This window comes from Schistocerca nitens, chromosome 6 (assembly GCF_023898315.1).
Source record: "Schistocerca nitens isolate TAMUIC-IGC-003100 chromosome 6, iqSchNite1.1, whole genome shotgun sequence".
Lineage (NCBI taxonomy): Eukaryota > Metazoa > Arthropoda > Insecta > Orthoptera > Acrididae > Schistocerca > Schistocerca nitens.
In genome coordinates, this window is record NC_064619.1 from 630,024,882 (window position 1) to 630,039,686 (window position 14,805).

A 14,805-nucleotide genomic window follows, 5' to 3' on the forward strand; every position below is an offset into this window, starting at 1 on the left:
AAAGAGTCATACTACATTGAACACAATACAGCCATAAAAAGAGCGCAGCAGAAGATGCCTTATGTGAAAGAAGGTAATGAGGAAAAAGGAAAAAACTAATGTATTCATAATATAAACAGACATGTCTATCACAGATTGACAACGGAATGGCTTACAAAACATGTTGTTTTCATTGTGAAACTAATACCTTTCGAATATCATTCTCAGCTTCGGTATTACACGCGTGATACGAGGGGTACGTCAGGTGCGAATGACATTGTGATTACTCGAGAGGCTAGAGGTTTCACAACAATCGCTTTATTAAAAACAATCAGCATTCAGTAACGAAAAAATACAGTATTATATACACTATGTACAGTTTTGGGAATCTCTGGGTGGCAGACTTTTCACAGAGGAAGTGGTGTCTTGTGGCAGGACGCTACGCCGTAGGCCTCTTGCTGAGCCTCAGCTGTATCCCGCCCTTGGGTGTCATCAGAAAAGCCCTCGGTTCCAGGGACAAGTGGCGAACGCTCTTCTCGCTGGGTTCAACGCTGTACCTCGACAGTATGTTTATAAGGCCCACCTTCGTTTGCACCAGACCAAACCGCATGCCTGAAACAAGAAACATTTACTAGAGAACAAAAATACCCTTCTCACATTTTGTAACAAGAGGCAGGTGCTGTGTCACGAAATGAGAAGTCATTAATCTCTGAACTTGCTGTATCATGAGAAAATGTGATCACAAACAGTCCAAGTCGGTTTTTATTTACTTGTGATCAACTTTGTTCCGGCCCATGAAAATCTTCTAAACGTTCCAAAAACCCGTCGACGTTATAAAGCTATAATTTTAATTGTAGTTTAAATGAGAAAAGACTTTAACTGTTTGAAGATCAGCTATTAACACACAGTAACCAACATCGAGCGCAACCAAATGTTCCTATATGCGAAAGTCACGTTCGTGTTATTTTTCTATACACGCTCATATACTCATCGTAACAACCCCTGGTGTATAATACAACCCAACACGTGAAGCACTCGCGAGAGAGGAAAATCGAAATACTTTTATGCATCTATAACATGCCATTCCGGCCTTTACCTTAATGTGACTGACAGACTGGTGAAAGAAGCGATCACCATGTACAGTCAGGAGCACAACAACATCCAGAACTCAGGTTTAATAATTCAGATCAAGAATGTGTTAAGAAACGCAAGGGGCCGTGAAAGGAAAATATCTAGCGTTACTACACTGATGCAAAAGAAAAACGCAGTACCAAGAAGGAGTTGTGCGACATAAACGAAAGTTGGTAGGCGTGTTTCTGCTTCTGAAAGATGATGTCTATTCAGATTTCGTGCCAGTCTCATACGAGTGGCGGTAGTAGCGCCAATGTGAGGATGCAAATCAGGTTTGCTTTAAATACACACTGGAACGGTCGTGAGAGTTAGTTAGCTTTGAGATTGGACGTGGTATGCAGTAAAGAATTCCTTTAAGACGACAAAGACGCCATTTTCAGCACCACACTGAGCTTGAACGACGTCATGTAATAGGGCTTCGAGATGCTGCACGTTCCTCCTGCGATATTGCAGAAAGACTTGACGGTAATGTAGCCACTATTCTGCTGACAGCGGTGATCACGAGTATGTACGAGTTCCGCACGGCCACGTGTCATTACCGGGAGGGAAGACCGTCGTGCTCAGTGTACGGCTCTGGCCCATCGTACTGCATCTGCAGCAGCAATTTGAGCAGCAGTTGCCACCACAGTGACACAACGAACGGTTACAAATCGGTTACTTCAAGGACAGCTCCGAGCCAGATGCCCTGTAGCGTGCGTTTCACTGACCCCAAACCACAACCATGCGACTTCAGTGTAGAGATGGGTCGAACTCGTTCATTCCCGTGAACTACTTCATTCATTTCACTCTTTGCCGTGAAGCGTTCAAATGAAGTAGTTCATTCACGAAGTACGGAAGCCTGGCGAAGTTGCCCAGTTCGCCGCTCAGCCGCGGCTACGCTCGCTTCGCCTCGCTCGTACAATAAAGCTTCGTAATACTTCATAATTTTACCAACAGATGGCCGAACTATGCAGTAACGTGCACGCAACGTTTTACGCTCTTACAGCGTCTGAGTTAACTTAAATAGAGCATGGTCGAAGGGGACAAAGGAAAGATAAACAGAGAAGCCTGTCACATATAAAGAAGGTATTACATTTAATCTTGCTCGACATTTTCTCATGAAGCGCCCAAAAAAGTCTTTATCTGCCAAGTGAAAATTTGTTGTATTCATGGACTAAAAACTAGGGCTACCTACGAAATGCAGTCCAATTTTATGTTCCTTTTAAAATTTAATCCAAAATAGAATGTGTATGTTTACCACTGTCACAAAGTCTACATATCTACGTTAAGTAATTATTCAGGAGTTTTCCTGTAGATTTTATTTTTGTTGAGAATAATAACCCTCCAGATTCAAAACAGCTTAAACTGTCACCTGTAGTCATTGGTACGATTTCAGGTAAAATCCCTCTTTCAGTGTTATTAACAAACCTTTTATTTTCATGTTGGCTGTGCGTGCTCACACAGCCAGCCTCTTCGTTTGTATCTGTAATATTCATTTGTCCGCAAGCGCTGCCAACGGTAGGCTACCGGTAGACGCGAAGTATAACTGAACTGCACAAATAGTCACAGGTAATGATGTCAGCACTGCAGGAAGCAGCTGACGCTGCCTTCCCCTCGCCCCTCACCGCCTCAACCACTCGCAAACCTATAGTTTCCCACAAACGCCGCGCGATTCGTCGACATGCAGTAGAGGGGGAACTGAAGTGAAGGGAGAATGAGTGACGTAGCGCCGATGTAATGGGATGAGGGAGAGGGGAAGAGAGTGAGTGAACTAGAAAAAAGTATGGAGTGTGTTATCTGTGAAGAGTTTGAAGTACCAGTTCATTGAAATTTAGTGGTTAGTTCACACTTCACTGGAGTGAAGCGTTCATTTGAACGACTCATTCACGAGCTCCCCATCACTACTTCAGTGGCGTCAAGCTAGAGCTCATTGCAGGGCAGGGTGGAGGTCTGTTGTGTTTTGGTATGAAAGCTTGATGTGTCTCGATGCCAGTGATGACCGTGCGTTGTTTAGAAGGAAGCCAGTTGTTTGACTGCAAACAACCTGTCTGCGTGCTAGCCACACTGGACCTACACCCAGAGTTATAGTCTGGAGTGCGATTTTGTATAACAGCAGGAGCACTCTCGTGTTTATCCGACGAACTCTGACGCAGATTTGTACATGTCTGGTGATTCCACCCGTTGCGCTGCCATTCATGAACAGCATTCCGGGGGATGTTTTCCAACAGGATAACACTCGCCCACGTACCGCTGTTCTACTTGTCGCCTTGGCCTGCTCGAACACCAGATCTGTTTCGAATCGAGGGCATATGGGACATCATCGGACGACAACTCTATCCTCGCCCACCAACAGCATCAACCGTTCCTACACTGACCGCCCAAGTGCAGTTGGCATGGAACTCCATCCCACAAACTGACACCCGGCACCTGTACAACACAATGCACACACGTTTGCAGGCTTGCACGAAATATTCTGGCGGCTACTTATGTATTATTAATGTACCAGCATCTCAGATTTGGAATGGCTTATCTCGTGTTTACATTGACCTGTGATCTCGGAATATTTGTCATTTACGTATGTTACCCAGACAAACGCATTTCCGAAATTTCATTACTTTAATGATTTTGTGCTGCGATTTTTTTCTCGTCAGTGCACAGGACATCGTTCCTGTTACGTATATCTATGCACATCAGCATTCCACTGCTATACTAAACGACGTGTACGATCAGGATTTTACCTAACTGTGACTCGCCTCTAGCTTAATTATGGATACGATAAAAAACCACACCGAACTGGGAGAGCAGGCTCGCCACATCGAGGGTGCCAAGAAACAAGAATGTGTCGAGGTAAGGAAATCAAGTTTTAAATAATAATTATAAAAATATATATAAAGAAGGACTATTAACACTTGTAATGTGAATGAGAGAGAGAGAGAGAGAGAGAGAGAGAGAGAGAGAGAGAGAGAGAGAGAGAGGGAGCGTGTATGTAGCAAAGAGTATGTTCTCAGGATGAATGTTTTGTAAATATACGCCGAGATGGAGTGGCTTTCGAACATCAACGACACTGGAGGGATACCTGTGGAGACACCAGTCAGTCACATGATTCCTCAAGAGGGGCAGCAGCTACAGGGACAACAGTCTGTGTGAGCCATTGACCGTGTAACACTAGCCAACTGCTTTGTCGGTACTAAAAAACTAGTGAAAGCAAGGGAAACTACAGCCATTATTTGTCATAAGGGCATGCAGCTCTACTGAATAGCTTAATGATGATGGCATCCTCTTGGGTAATAATATTCCGGTGATAAAATAGGTCCCCCTTTCAGATTTCGGATCTCGTGATGTCCCTTGAGCCACTAACAGTTAAGTGAGGAAGTTGGAAACGTGTCGCAGCTCTCTGGATGTCGCTCCCACTGAAACTAGTAAGAAAATCAGAATAACTGTAGTGATCAGAGGAGCGTGGGGCAGCCACTCTTCCGGCATTCCACCCACGACTGGAACAGAAGAAAACACTGCTGTGTGGAAGAACCCATCGCCGTGTACTTTACGGTGATTTTCAGAATATGAATGTTCGTGTAAATGTACAATGATACATAAGTAATGAGGAATTAACACATTAAGATGAAATCACACAAATTAACAATACGATCAAATGGCCAACCAACGGCGTGTTGTAATTGGGGATGTTGGGGGATGTTGAAGACATTCACTGGATGTGAAAACGTTTATGGGAAATTGGTTCAAACACCAAGATAAAGAGTTCTTTGCAGCCGGAATTAAAAAAATTGTTGCCCGTTGGAACAAGTGGATAAATGTTCAAGGGGATTATGTTGAAAAGTAGAAGAAGTATTGTTTTGTAAAAATAAAGGCTATTTTTCTCCAGACCAATTTGTCTAATTATTCAATGACCTTCGTAGCTTTAAGGAAGGAAAAATTACAGGTTTAGAGAAGGAATAACAAGAATATTTATTATGAGATAGGATACGTGTTAGGATCGAAAAACGAGAATGTGTGTTGTAAAGAACGAAGAATTTGTAGTTGTGAAGAGGGCAGAAATTTAGTGTTTAATGCTATAAACTTTAATCTTAACAAACAGATGTAACTGGCACAACAGGAAGATAATAAGATGAAGGGTATTAACACATTATAAACCGTTCGATACTTGTACATGCAAGAAGAAAAATATTGCCATTTCTGAAATAAATGAGTCGTTGTGTTCTGAAGTACTGACTGCCAGAAAGGTAAATGTGGATGTAGAGAGAGCTTTTCCGTTTCATTTGTGATATGAAGTAACGCTATAATGATAATGTGTAGTTCATTGTTCAGTGTTACGAAATTCCGTATGTACTGTAGAAAAAGTGGCGATATTTAATAAAGCGACTACATTCATAGATCGGACTCATCATAAAAGTCCTTGAATGTGTGGGTGAAAATGTTTGACCCTAAATCCTTGGAATGTAATAACGTTAAATTTCAACAAAATGCCCCGAATTTAGAAAAAAAAAGATTATTGACATATGATTGTTCACAAACAGAAAGGCGGAACATAATACAATGCGGAAAACATATAAAATAAATGTAAGTCTTGCAGTTGATTCCAACGATCTTTGTAATGATGAGAAGTTCTGTATGATTTGTATGAAAGTGTGAATGATGTAAGACAAGGTCCGTGAGAGACCGTTTCTTTGGGCACTGGTTGACAGACCGAATACATGTTCAGTCCTGTGTTTTTATAAAATAAATGGAAGTTAAAGTTAAAAGTACAATGTTATTTATGTGGGACCAGTTTATTTATTTATACGTGCGCAGAACATAACATATTAAATATAATTTATAATACATAGCATATCATACATATATATTAGAAGTATTACAGGGAATATGTGAATATTTTATCCTGTACGAAAGTTGAGTAATTTGTAATTTTATAGTTTAACGTTTCCGCCCCCATCGCCGGTTTGTGATGTTGTGATATACGTTTAGTAATTCATAACAACAGGCCAGTATGGTTATGGGAACACAGAATGTATGTCAAGGAGAGTTTCCACCTGCGCAGTTAAGAGAAGCTGGTGTGGGTGGGAAGGGTCCAAATTGTACAGGCTGTGAAGCAGTCATTGAAATGAAGAACGTCATGTTGGGCCCTTGGGCAAGACCAGATATAAGTTCTATTTTACTCGACGACTTTCCGTCACTTACTACGAACTGTGACCGTTCTGGCAGAAAATTAGGAATCCAATAGCGGAACTACATCTACATCAATACGTCGCAAATGATGTAGATGTAGTTTCGTGATTGGATTCGTAAATTTCAGTCAGAACGGTCACAGTTCGTAGTAATTGACAGAAAGTCATCGAGTAAAATATTGTATTGATGTTTTAATTATTATTTGCGTTCATCAGGCTGGATGGGAATGTTAAAAAGGGAACATTTTAACTTGTCAAAGACAAGAGTTGTCCCTTCAGTTCTGATTCCGAGAGAAAAGGAATTTAGTTTGGAGAGCGGGTAAAGAATGTTTCGCAAGAGGACGACGCTGGAGCCACTAATGGCAGATCACCTAAGAGACTCTGCCTTTGGAGGTGGAGTAGCTAGCGTAAGATCGGACGAAAGGGGCGGTTAGACGCCAGAGCAAAGGAAGTGACCGAGTGCCAGTCTGATAGCCCAGTAGTGCGGGTCGTGGGTTGGTCCCAGGACATTTTTTGGTCGGTTACAGCTTCTTTATACTCTGATAATGATCTGGTAAATGTTGCACAGTAGATGTGAGTCCACCTTAGACTACAAGTCCCCGTGTAACTGGCTGTTTAAGTCGATTCTAGGGTCGAACAAAGGCGAAAGCATACCACCTGCAATAGGACCGTGCCCCTTAAAGCACTGTGATTTTGAAACCAACCTTCACGCCGAGGAAAGGTTTACCCTTTTTGTAATCTGGAATTTAAAGAAAATCTTAAACACTGCTCATGGCGGGAGTGTGTACTCTGGATGTTTGTTGTAGCCTTAACATGTTATTTGCGTGTGAGGTGATTATGACGGAAACTGACATTTGCGAAGTTTGGACGGTGTTGTCGTGAGGCTGAAGGGCAGCTGGTACCGCCGCAGGACTCACCTATGCAGATGCGAGGCCCCTCTCCGAACGGCAGGTAGACGTAGGGGTGCCTCTGGGCTTTCTGCTCCTCGGAGAACCTCTCGGGGTCGAAGCGCTCGGGGTCCGGGAAGATGTCGGGGTCGTGGTGCAGGCCGTACACCGGAATTATGATGGGGGTGCCCTTGTCGAGCACGACGTCGCTGTCGGGAATCCGGTACTCGGCGTTGCTCTCTCTGTTGAGTATCATCACCGGCGGGTACTTCCTCAGCGTCTCTGCAACAGGCGTCGGACTCCGTAAGCCTTCTCCCTATCATCTGACAGTCACGACAGCATTCCCAAGCTCAACAGTAGTAGCTGATTACCTTTTAGATATGAATAATTCAACTACTGGCCATTAAAATTGTTACACCACGAAGATAACGTGCTACAGACGCGAAATTTAACCGACAGGAAAAAGCTGTGATATGCAAATGATTAGCTTTTCAGAGCATACACACAAGGGTGGCGCCGGTGGCGACACCTACAACGTGCTGACATGAAGAAAGCTTCCAACCGATTTCTCATACACAAACAGCAGTTGACCGGCGTCGCCTGGTGAAACGTTGTTGTGATTCCTCGTGTAAGGAGAAGAAATGCGTACCATCACGTTTCCGACTTGATGAAGGTCGGATTGTAGCCTATCGCGATTGCGGTTTATCGTATCGCGACATTGCTGCTCGCGTTGGTCGAGATCCAATGACTGTTAGCAGAATATGGAATCGGTGAGTTCAGGAGGGTAATACGGAACGCCGTGCTGGAACCCAACGGCCTCGTATCACTAGCAGTCAAGATGAAAGGCATCTTATCCGCATGGCTGTAACGGATCGTGCAGCCACGTCTTGATCCCTAACAGATGGGGACGTTTGCAAGACAACAACCATCTGCACGAACAGTTCGACGACGTTTGCAGCAGCATGGACTATCAGCTCGGAGACCATGGCTGCGGTTGCTCTTGACGCTACATCACAGACAGGAACGCCTGCGATGGTGTACCCAACGACGAACTTGGGTGGAGACCATGGCTGCGGTTGCTCTTGACGCTACATCACAGACAGGAACGCCTGCGATGGTGTACCCAACGACGAACTTGGGTGCACGAATGGCAAAACGTCATTTTTTCGAATGAATCCAGGTTCTGTTTACAGCATCATGATTTCTCAGGATCTATGCACCCAAATTGCGTGAAAATGTAATCACATGTCAGTTCCAGTATAATATATTTGTCCAATGAATACCCATTTGTCATCTGCATTTCTTCTTGGTATAGCAATTTTAATGCCCAGTAGTGTATTCTACTACTCGTATTTCGCCGCATAACTTTACACTGGTATCCACAACTAAAGTAACAAACCGCTATTTCCCCGTGTTGTGTCTAAATCACGGTATAATCATACAAAATGCCAACACATGTCCTCAGTCGTGTTCTTCGCGGAATATGGCACTGCGGTCCTTGGACAACCACGTCATCGATGACGTCAGGGCACCTATCAAACGGGGCACTGTTTGCCGGATAGTCCCATATCCCCAATCGCTGTGTACACAGTCACAGGCGCTGCAGTACTGCACAGAGAAGACGCCTACGGACACCCTGCTGTGGAGGACCATGAGAAGAATGGAAGCGGGACAGACGCAAACTGATGTTGCCGGAAGGCTTAATGTGAACCGTTTTGTTGATTCTCGGATGTGGCGACAATGCATAGGCACCAAAACGGTATCCCGAAGACCAGGCTGGGTCGCCCACGTGTGATATCAAACGGAGAGGACCGTTATTTGGCCGTAAGGGCCTACGGTATCGCCTTAGTACTGCACGGCAGCTCGCATCTGACCTTTCAGCATCCACTGGAGGCGTTGTATCGAGACAAACAGTGCACAGAAGTCCTCGGCAGGGTAGCATTTATTTTCGGAGACCTTCTGTATGTGCACCTCTGATGCGTCTTCACAAAAGGGAAAGTCTAGAGTGGAGTCGTCAACCAACATGCCACCTGGACGGTTGACCTGTGGACCAACGTTCTTTTCGCAGATGAGTCCCTATTTGGTCTGGAGAGTAATTCTCGACGCATTCGCATCTGGAGAGAACGTGGGACACAATTTCTGATTCCAAACATTGTGGGAAGAGACTGATATCGAGGAAGATCCTGATTGGTGTGGGCAGGTATTATGTTGACCACTCGAGCACCTCTTCGTGAAATTGAACGGGTGAACCGCAGGGTTTAACTGCTGTCACGTATCGTGGCGGAACCCTGGGCCCTCGTCTGTGGTTGTTGCGAGGTGCTGTTGGCCCAGACTTCGTACTGATGGACGATAATGCTCCACCTCATACAGCACGGGTGGTTGATGTTTTCTTGGAAACGGAAGATATTGCATGCATTTCGTGGCTTGTTCTCTCTCCCGATTTGAATCCTATAGAGCATGTCTGGGATTATGTAGGGGGACGGGTTGCACCACGTCAGCATCCATCGACCACTCTCCAAGACTTGCGAGCAGCTCTGCTGGAAGAATGGGAGTTATTGCCTCAACATGAGACTGATGACATCACTCAAAGTATGTCCCGTCGTTGTCAGGCTTGTATTGCAGCCAGACATGCTAACACCCCACGCTAAGCACATTAACCAGTTGTTGGAATGTGGGTGCAGATCAGTTAAGTTGGATAAAACGAAGAACATATTTGTCTACCGTTATGCGTATTGCCGTTCATTAGGTTCTGTATTCTTTACATTGTTTCTACTGTCACCTGTTTATATTGATTTGTGGCATAATAAACGCAACCTTGATAAATTTCTATTTGTTGCTTTAACTTTGGACACCAGTGTAGTTCATTTTTTAGTCAAATAGGGATACTGCTAAGATCTCAAGTATTTTTCCGCAACCATTTACACTTCGAGTGGGCTGCTGAAGTGATGAACCCATGTTTCACCGCCTGTGACGATGTTCGACAAAAAATTGTCACGATCGGCTTCGTAATTCCGCATAGATGGTCTTCGTTGCTCTCTATGATCTTTAGTTAGGCGGCTAGAAAATCAACGGGCACACAACTTTGAGCACCCAAACTGGTGGACGACAGTGTCAGCACTACCAACAGAGACGTCCAGTTGTGCACTGAGGAGTTTGATTCTGATCCGTCGATCATCTCGAATGAGAGCGTCCACAGGTTCCAACATACCAGGAGTCAGTGCTGTGTGATGCTCTTCGGCACGCGGGAGATCGGATGGGTTTGTGCGTACCATATTGCAATGATGACAGACGCTTCGCCCAACGAATCACGATGCTTTCGTTCACTGCCAGGTCTCCATAGACATTGTGCAAGCACCTACGAACATCGGCGATACTCTTGTTTTCCGCCAAAAGACACTCAATGACAGCTCTCTGCTTAGAACGCAACTACGTTATAAACGCCATTTTGTAGTCTGCGTATAGAGTCGCTACCTACAGGAAATTCGTGAAACTATAGGGGCTGAAGCGGGTACACTCCACGATGTCCCACAACAAATTCCGCATTTTTTCATCCGTAATTGGCCGAGAGAAAAATTTGTTCAATTTATTTGGCTCTAAGCACTATGGGACTTAACATCTATGGTCATCAGTCCCCTAGAACTTAGAACTACTTAAACCTAACTAACCTAAGGACATCACACAACACCCAGTCATCACGAGGTAGAGAAAATTCCTGACCCCGCCGGGAATCGAACCCGGGAACCCGGGCGCGGGAAGCGAGAACGCTACCGTACGACCACGAGGTAGTTGCATTTATTATTGAAATATAAATGAGCACGAATTATATACAGCGAAATGAGCAAATAAAATTTAAACTGTTCTCTTAGGTGTCAGATTTACCAGCACTTCGTAAATCGCAAAAGATTCCGAAAAAGAACCGTATGCCCTAAACCATATAACATCTTGATCTTAATCGAAAATATTGTATTTTCTTACTAACTAATACGCCAACAAAATGCATTTAGTTCGTTTATTTTCCTCAAGAGGGACTACATCTGCGACCATTCGACACTAGTTACTAGATTATCTAGAAGAGTCGCAGTGTAGTCCTGGTTCACCATAGGCTTATATACTGCCCAGAATAATATACGTGTTCAGATGCAGTTAATGTACAGGTCTTTTGATGGCGTAAGCTATCGCCAGCACACCGGTCGGCAAAGATGTAGCGCGAGGAACGATAGCAGGCGCTGGATGAAGCGTGCCTATCACTAGAGAGGCCAGAGACACGCCGACAAGCAACACGCCGCCAACGCCCTCTCGACAGCAGGTATTTGGGCCGCCGCCGCTGATTGGAGGGCCTCACTGACCCTCTCAGGCTACGACAGAACATAGCGACCAGAGTTGTGACTATACCAGTGATACCGAAGTTTTTAATACCCAGATTACCGATATGTCTGCAATAGGATTACTGCTGAGGACCTTGTAGCACGAACATGAACTCTATTAAAATTAAGTAGCAGCTTCAGCTAAGAAAAGAACCATATTAACCCACGTGTGCATTTGTGTTGTAGCAAGAGGATGCAGGCCACCCATAACAACATTCTGTCCCTTGATTCCTTACGGTAAAAGACTCTACAGCAGAAATGTTTTCCTGCGTAAAGTACCAGAACCAGTGCTACACTTATCCTCTACAAGGCAGACCAGCGTGATGTGAGTCAAAAATGTTGCGGCAGAAATTCCTACGTACCTGCAACGACTTTTTCGAGGTAGGGCATGCTATTGACTGCCTCATAGGTGATTTGTCCACCGTGCTGCTTCAGAACTGCGTCGATTTCCGTCTGCAGGCGCCCTTGGACCTCCGGATGGTGGGCGAGTTCGTGGAGGGCGAAGCTCATGGTAGTCGAGGACGTCTCGAAGCCCGCGATGAAGAAGACGAACGCCTGGGCAGCGACTTCGTCAATGGACAGTCCTGGAACAGTCCGCCAGGATTCTTTTACTCTCCCATCTCATGGTGTTCAAATGGTTCAAACGACTCTAAGCACTATGGGACTTAACATCTGACCGAGCGGTTCTAGGTGCTACAGTCTGGAACCGCGCTGTTGCTACGGTCGCAGGTTCGAATCCTGCCTCGGGCATGGATTCGAACCTACGACCGTAGCAGCAGCGCAGTTCCGGTCTGAAGAGCCTAGAACCGCTCGGTCACAACGCCCGGCATCTCAGGGTGACCAGAAAAATTTTCTGCACCGACATTTCAGCGTTGCAAGAATTTCTAATGTCATTTTGTTTTCAGTGTAAGAACTGGTAAATGAAGACTTGTAAGAGTAAGCATTAACACTATACACCTCTTAGTTTTAAGGTTCAAAGCACATAAATTTTGGTATTACCTTTCTCACAATACGCATGAGTCGAAACAAATGAATACTAAACAAATGTACATTCATTCAACCATTACTCTCTTGTTTTGTAAGCTCTTTCTATAACAGTCAATTCCATTGATAAAGCAAACTTCTACTCGGAGGCTTCCACTTGTTTTCGTCATTTTAATATTTTGAATGACGGTTCTCGTTTCTGTCAAATCTCTTATTACCCCGAATAAAAGTCGCGAAAAATTACACAGTGTCTTCTCTGCATGATTATTTTTTGAATATCCCTAGTGTTTGGAAATAAATTCCTGTAATTAAGGTAACGATATAACTGTCTCCTCTTTTTGAAGTTTCGTTTAGGCAATGTTTGTTATAGTGATCACAGTTCCGTTATCTTACACGGTCATGGAGGCACAATTTTCTCCGAGTAACTTAATGCGCACCAGTGAGTGGTAACTTTGAAAGAAATCATCTACAAACTTGGAAGTTTAGCGCATTTATGAAATAAGTTTCAAAGTCGCAATTATCAGTTTAGTGAAGTGTACGCCTAAGTGTGGTTTGGATAAACCAAATATGATGGAGAATAAACTGCAAGCTGTCGTTTCATCACGGGAATTCTACAGAGGACCGAAACCTGGGAAATGTGCTGAATTTGAAGCTGTGGTTTCTTTCCTTGTACAAGGTAACTGAAAAAAGTGATACCTTTCTCTCGACAAACAGACATTCGAAATGGCAATTTCGTTTATAAGTGAACACGATAATCGTCCTTGAAAATGTTCAGCTAACTGAAGATACCAGAAGACCCTGAGAAGAACCATCCGAACAAAAAGATCGAAACGTCGATTGTGAAGAAAGAGTTTTAAGAAGAACTTGAAGCTGTCTGACAACTTAGATTATTTTCCATTCAATGAGGGCTGCTACGAAAACCTGCAGACGAACAAAGAACGCTCGTATGGGCAAGACGTTTAGACCGTTCTTGGAGGGCAGGAGAACCTCCGAAGAACAAGACGTAAATTACTTAATGATCAGGTTCTTTTCTCCTGTTGTCGTGATAACGACGTTATCGCCAATTTCATCAGAACTAATCGTCAAGTTCAGACAAACCATGGCTTGACGATCTATAAAAGGACTAGGGAAGAACTTCGGGATAGAAGCTTACACAGTTCTGCTCTATTTTAATTGTTTTACATTTTCCACTGGCGAGAATTCTTTCTCCTCAAGACTTGGATAAAGGGGACAGTATAACGTTCAACCATTCTACAAGGCTATGGGGTTAAAAATATACAAATCAAAACGGGATGTTCAAGAAGCCAACGTACAAAGTGTACAGAAAAAACGGTATTCTAGATCAAAAACGAGTAGTCATTGTTGGGTGAGCTCGATGAAGGAGACATCTCTGTTGTGGGCAAAAGTGTGAATTCCGCAGCCAAATCTAAGAGATCCGCCGCTGAAGAAATTGTCAGTGGTATCGATGCATCCCTGTTTTCACTTCCGAAGGTAGAAGTAAGACAGGACCTATTGAGAATCCTACGGCAAACGAAACCGCTCAAAAGCAACACATCAGTGCGGTAAGGAGAAGGTCTTCATTTCCTAAAGAGCTACAAACGTATTTTGGTCACCAAACCGGACAACGGAGGTGCCCCGCAACTATTAGCTGATCCTCCATACAGAAAAATAAAAAGAGATCTCATGAAATAATACACAAAAAACGTGTAATTTGATGAGAAATCGACCCAGCTTTCCCGAGTCAATAAACAGGGTTATAACCAGACAGTATGAAACCCGCTAGGGTAGCCGAGAGCCCTAATGCACTGTTTCCTGTACTCGAGTAGGCGCGCTGCCCCCGGATCGAATCCGCCAGCCGGATTAACGATGAAGGCCAGTGTGCCCACCAGCCTGGATGTTGTTTTTAGGCGGTTTTCCACATCCAGCTATGTGAATACTGGGCTGGTTCCCACGTTCCGCCTCAGTTACACGGCTTACAGACATCTGAACACATTCGCAGTATTCCATGGATTACACTAGACACAGACAGATGGGATACACTAATTCCTTCCCGGGGGGAGGGGGGAGTATGGTGTTGTGTCAGGAAGGGCATCCGGCCACCCCTTCAAATTAACATGCTACATCCAATTAACCATCATACCCCGCATGTCGGGATTAATGCTTGGAAAGAGAGAGATAACCAGACAAAACGAGAGAGTGAAATGTTTCTTACCTCCACTGAATAGAAAGAGAATTATTTCTGTCTTTCTCTGCAGTTTAAAACCTGTCGTACTATTGGTACCACTGAAGTAATTTCATGAT

The 14,805-nt window shown here is 44.2% G+C and overlaps 1 protein-coding gene across 1 annotated transcript in view; it reads right to left on the reverse strand.

The window, feature by feature from the left end:
* Positions 1 to 275: 275 nt before the first annotated feature.
* Positions 276 to 14,805, reverse strand: part of LOC126263076 (probable cytochrome P450 6a14) — a 58,155-nt gene continuing 43,625 nt past the window's right edge. Inside the window, exons 6-8 of the mRNA XM_049960066.1 lie at positions 11,883 to 12,104; positions 7,187 to 7,438; positions 276 to 591 (exon numbers count right to left, since the gene is read on the reverse strand). Of these exons, the coding sequence (XP_049816023.1) occupies positions 419 to 591; positions 7,187 to 7,438; positions 11,883 to 12,104 (647 nt within the window). The 3' untranslated portion in view covers positions 276 to 418. The remainder of the gene's footprint in view (positions 592 to 7,186; positions 7,439 to 11,882; positions 12,105 to 14,805) is intronic.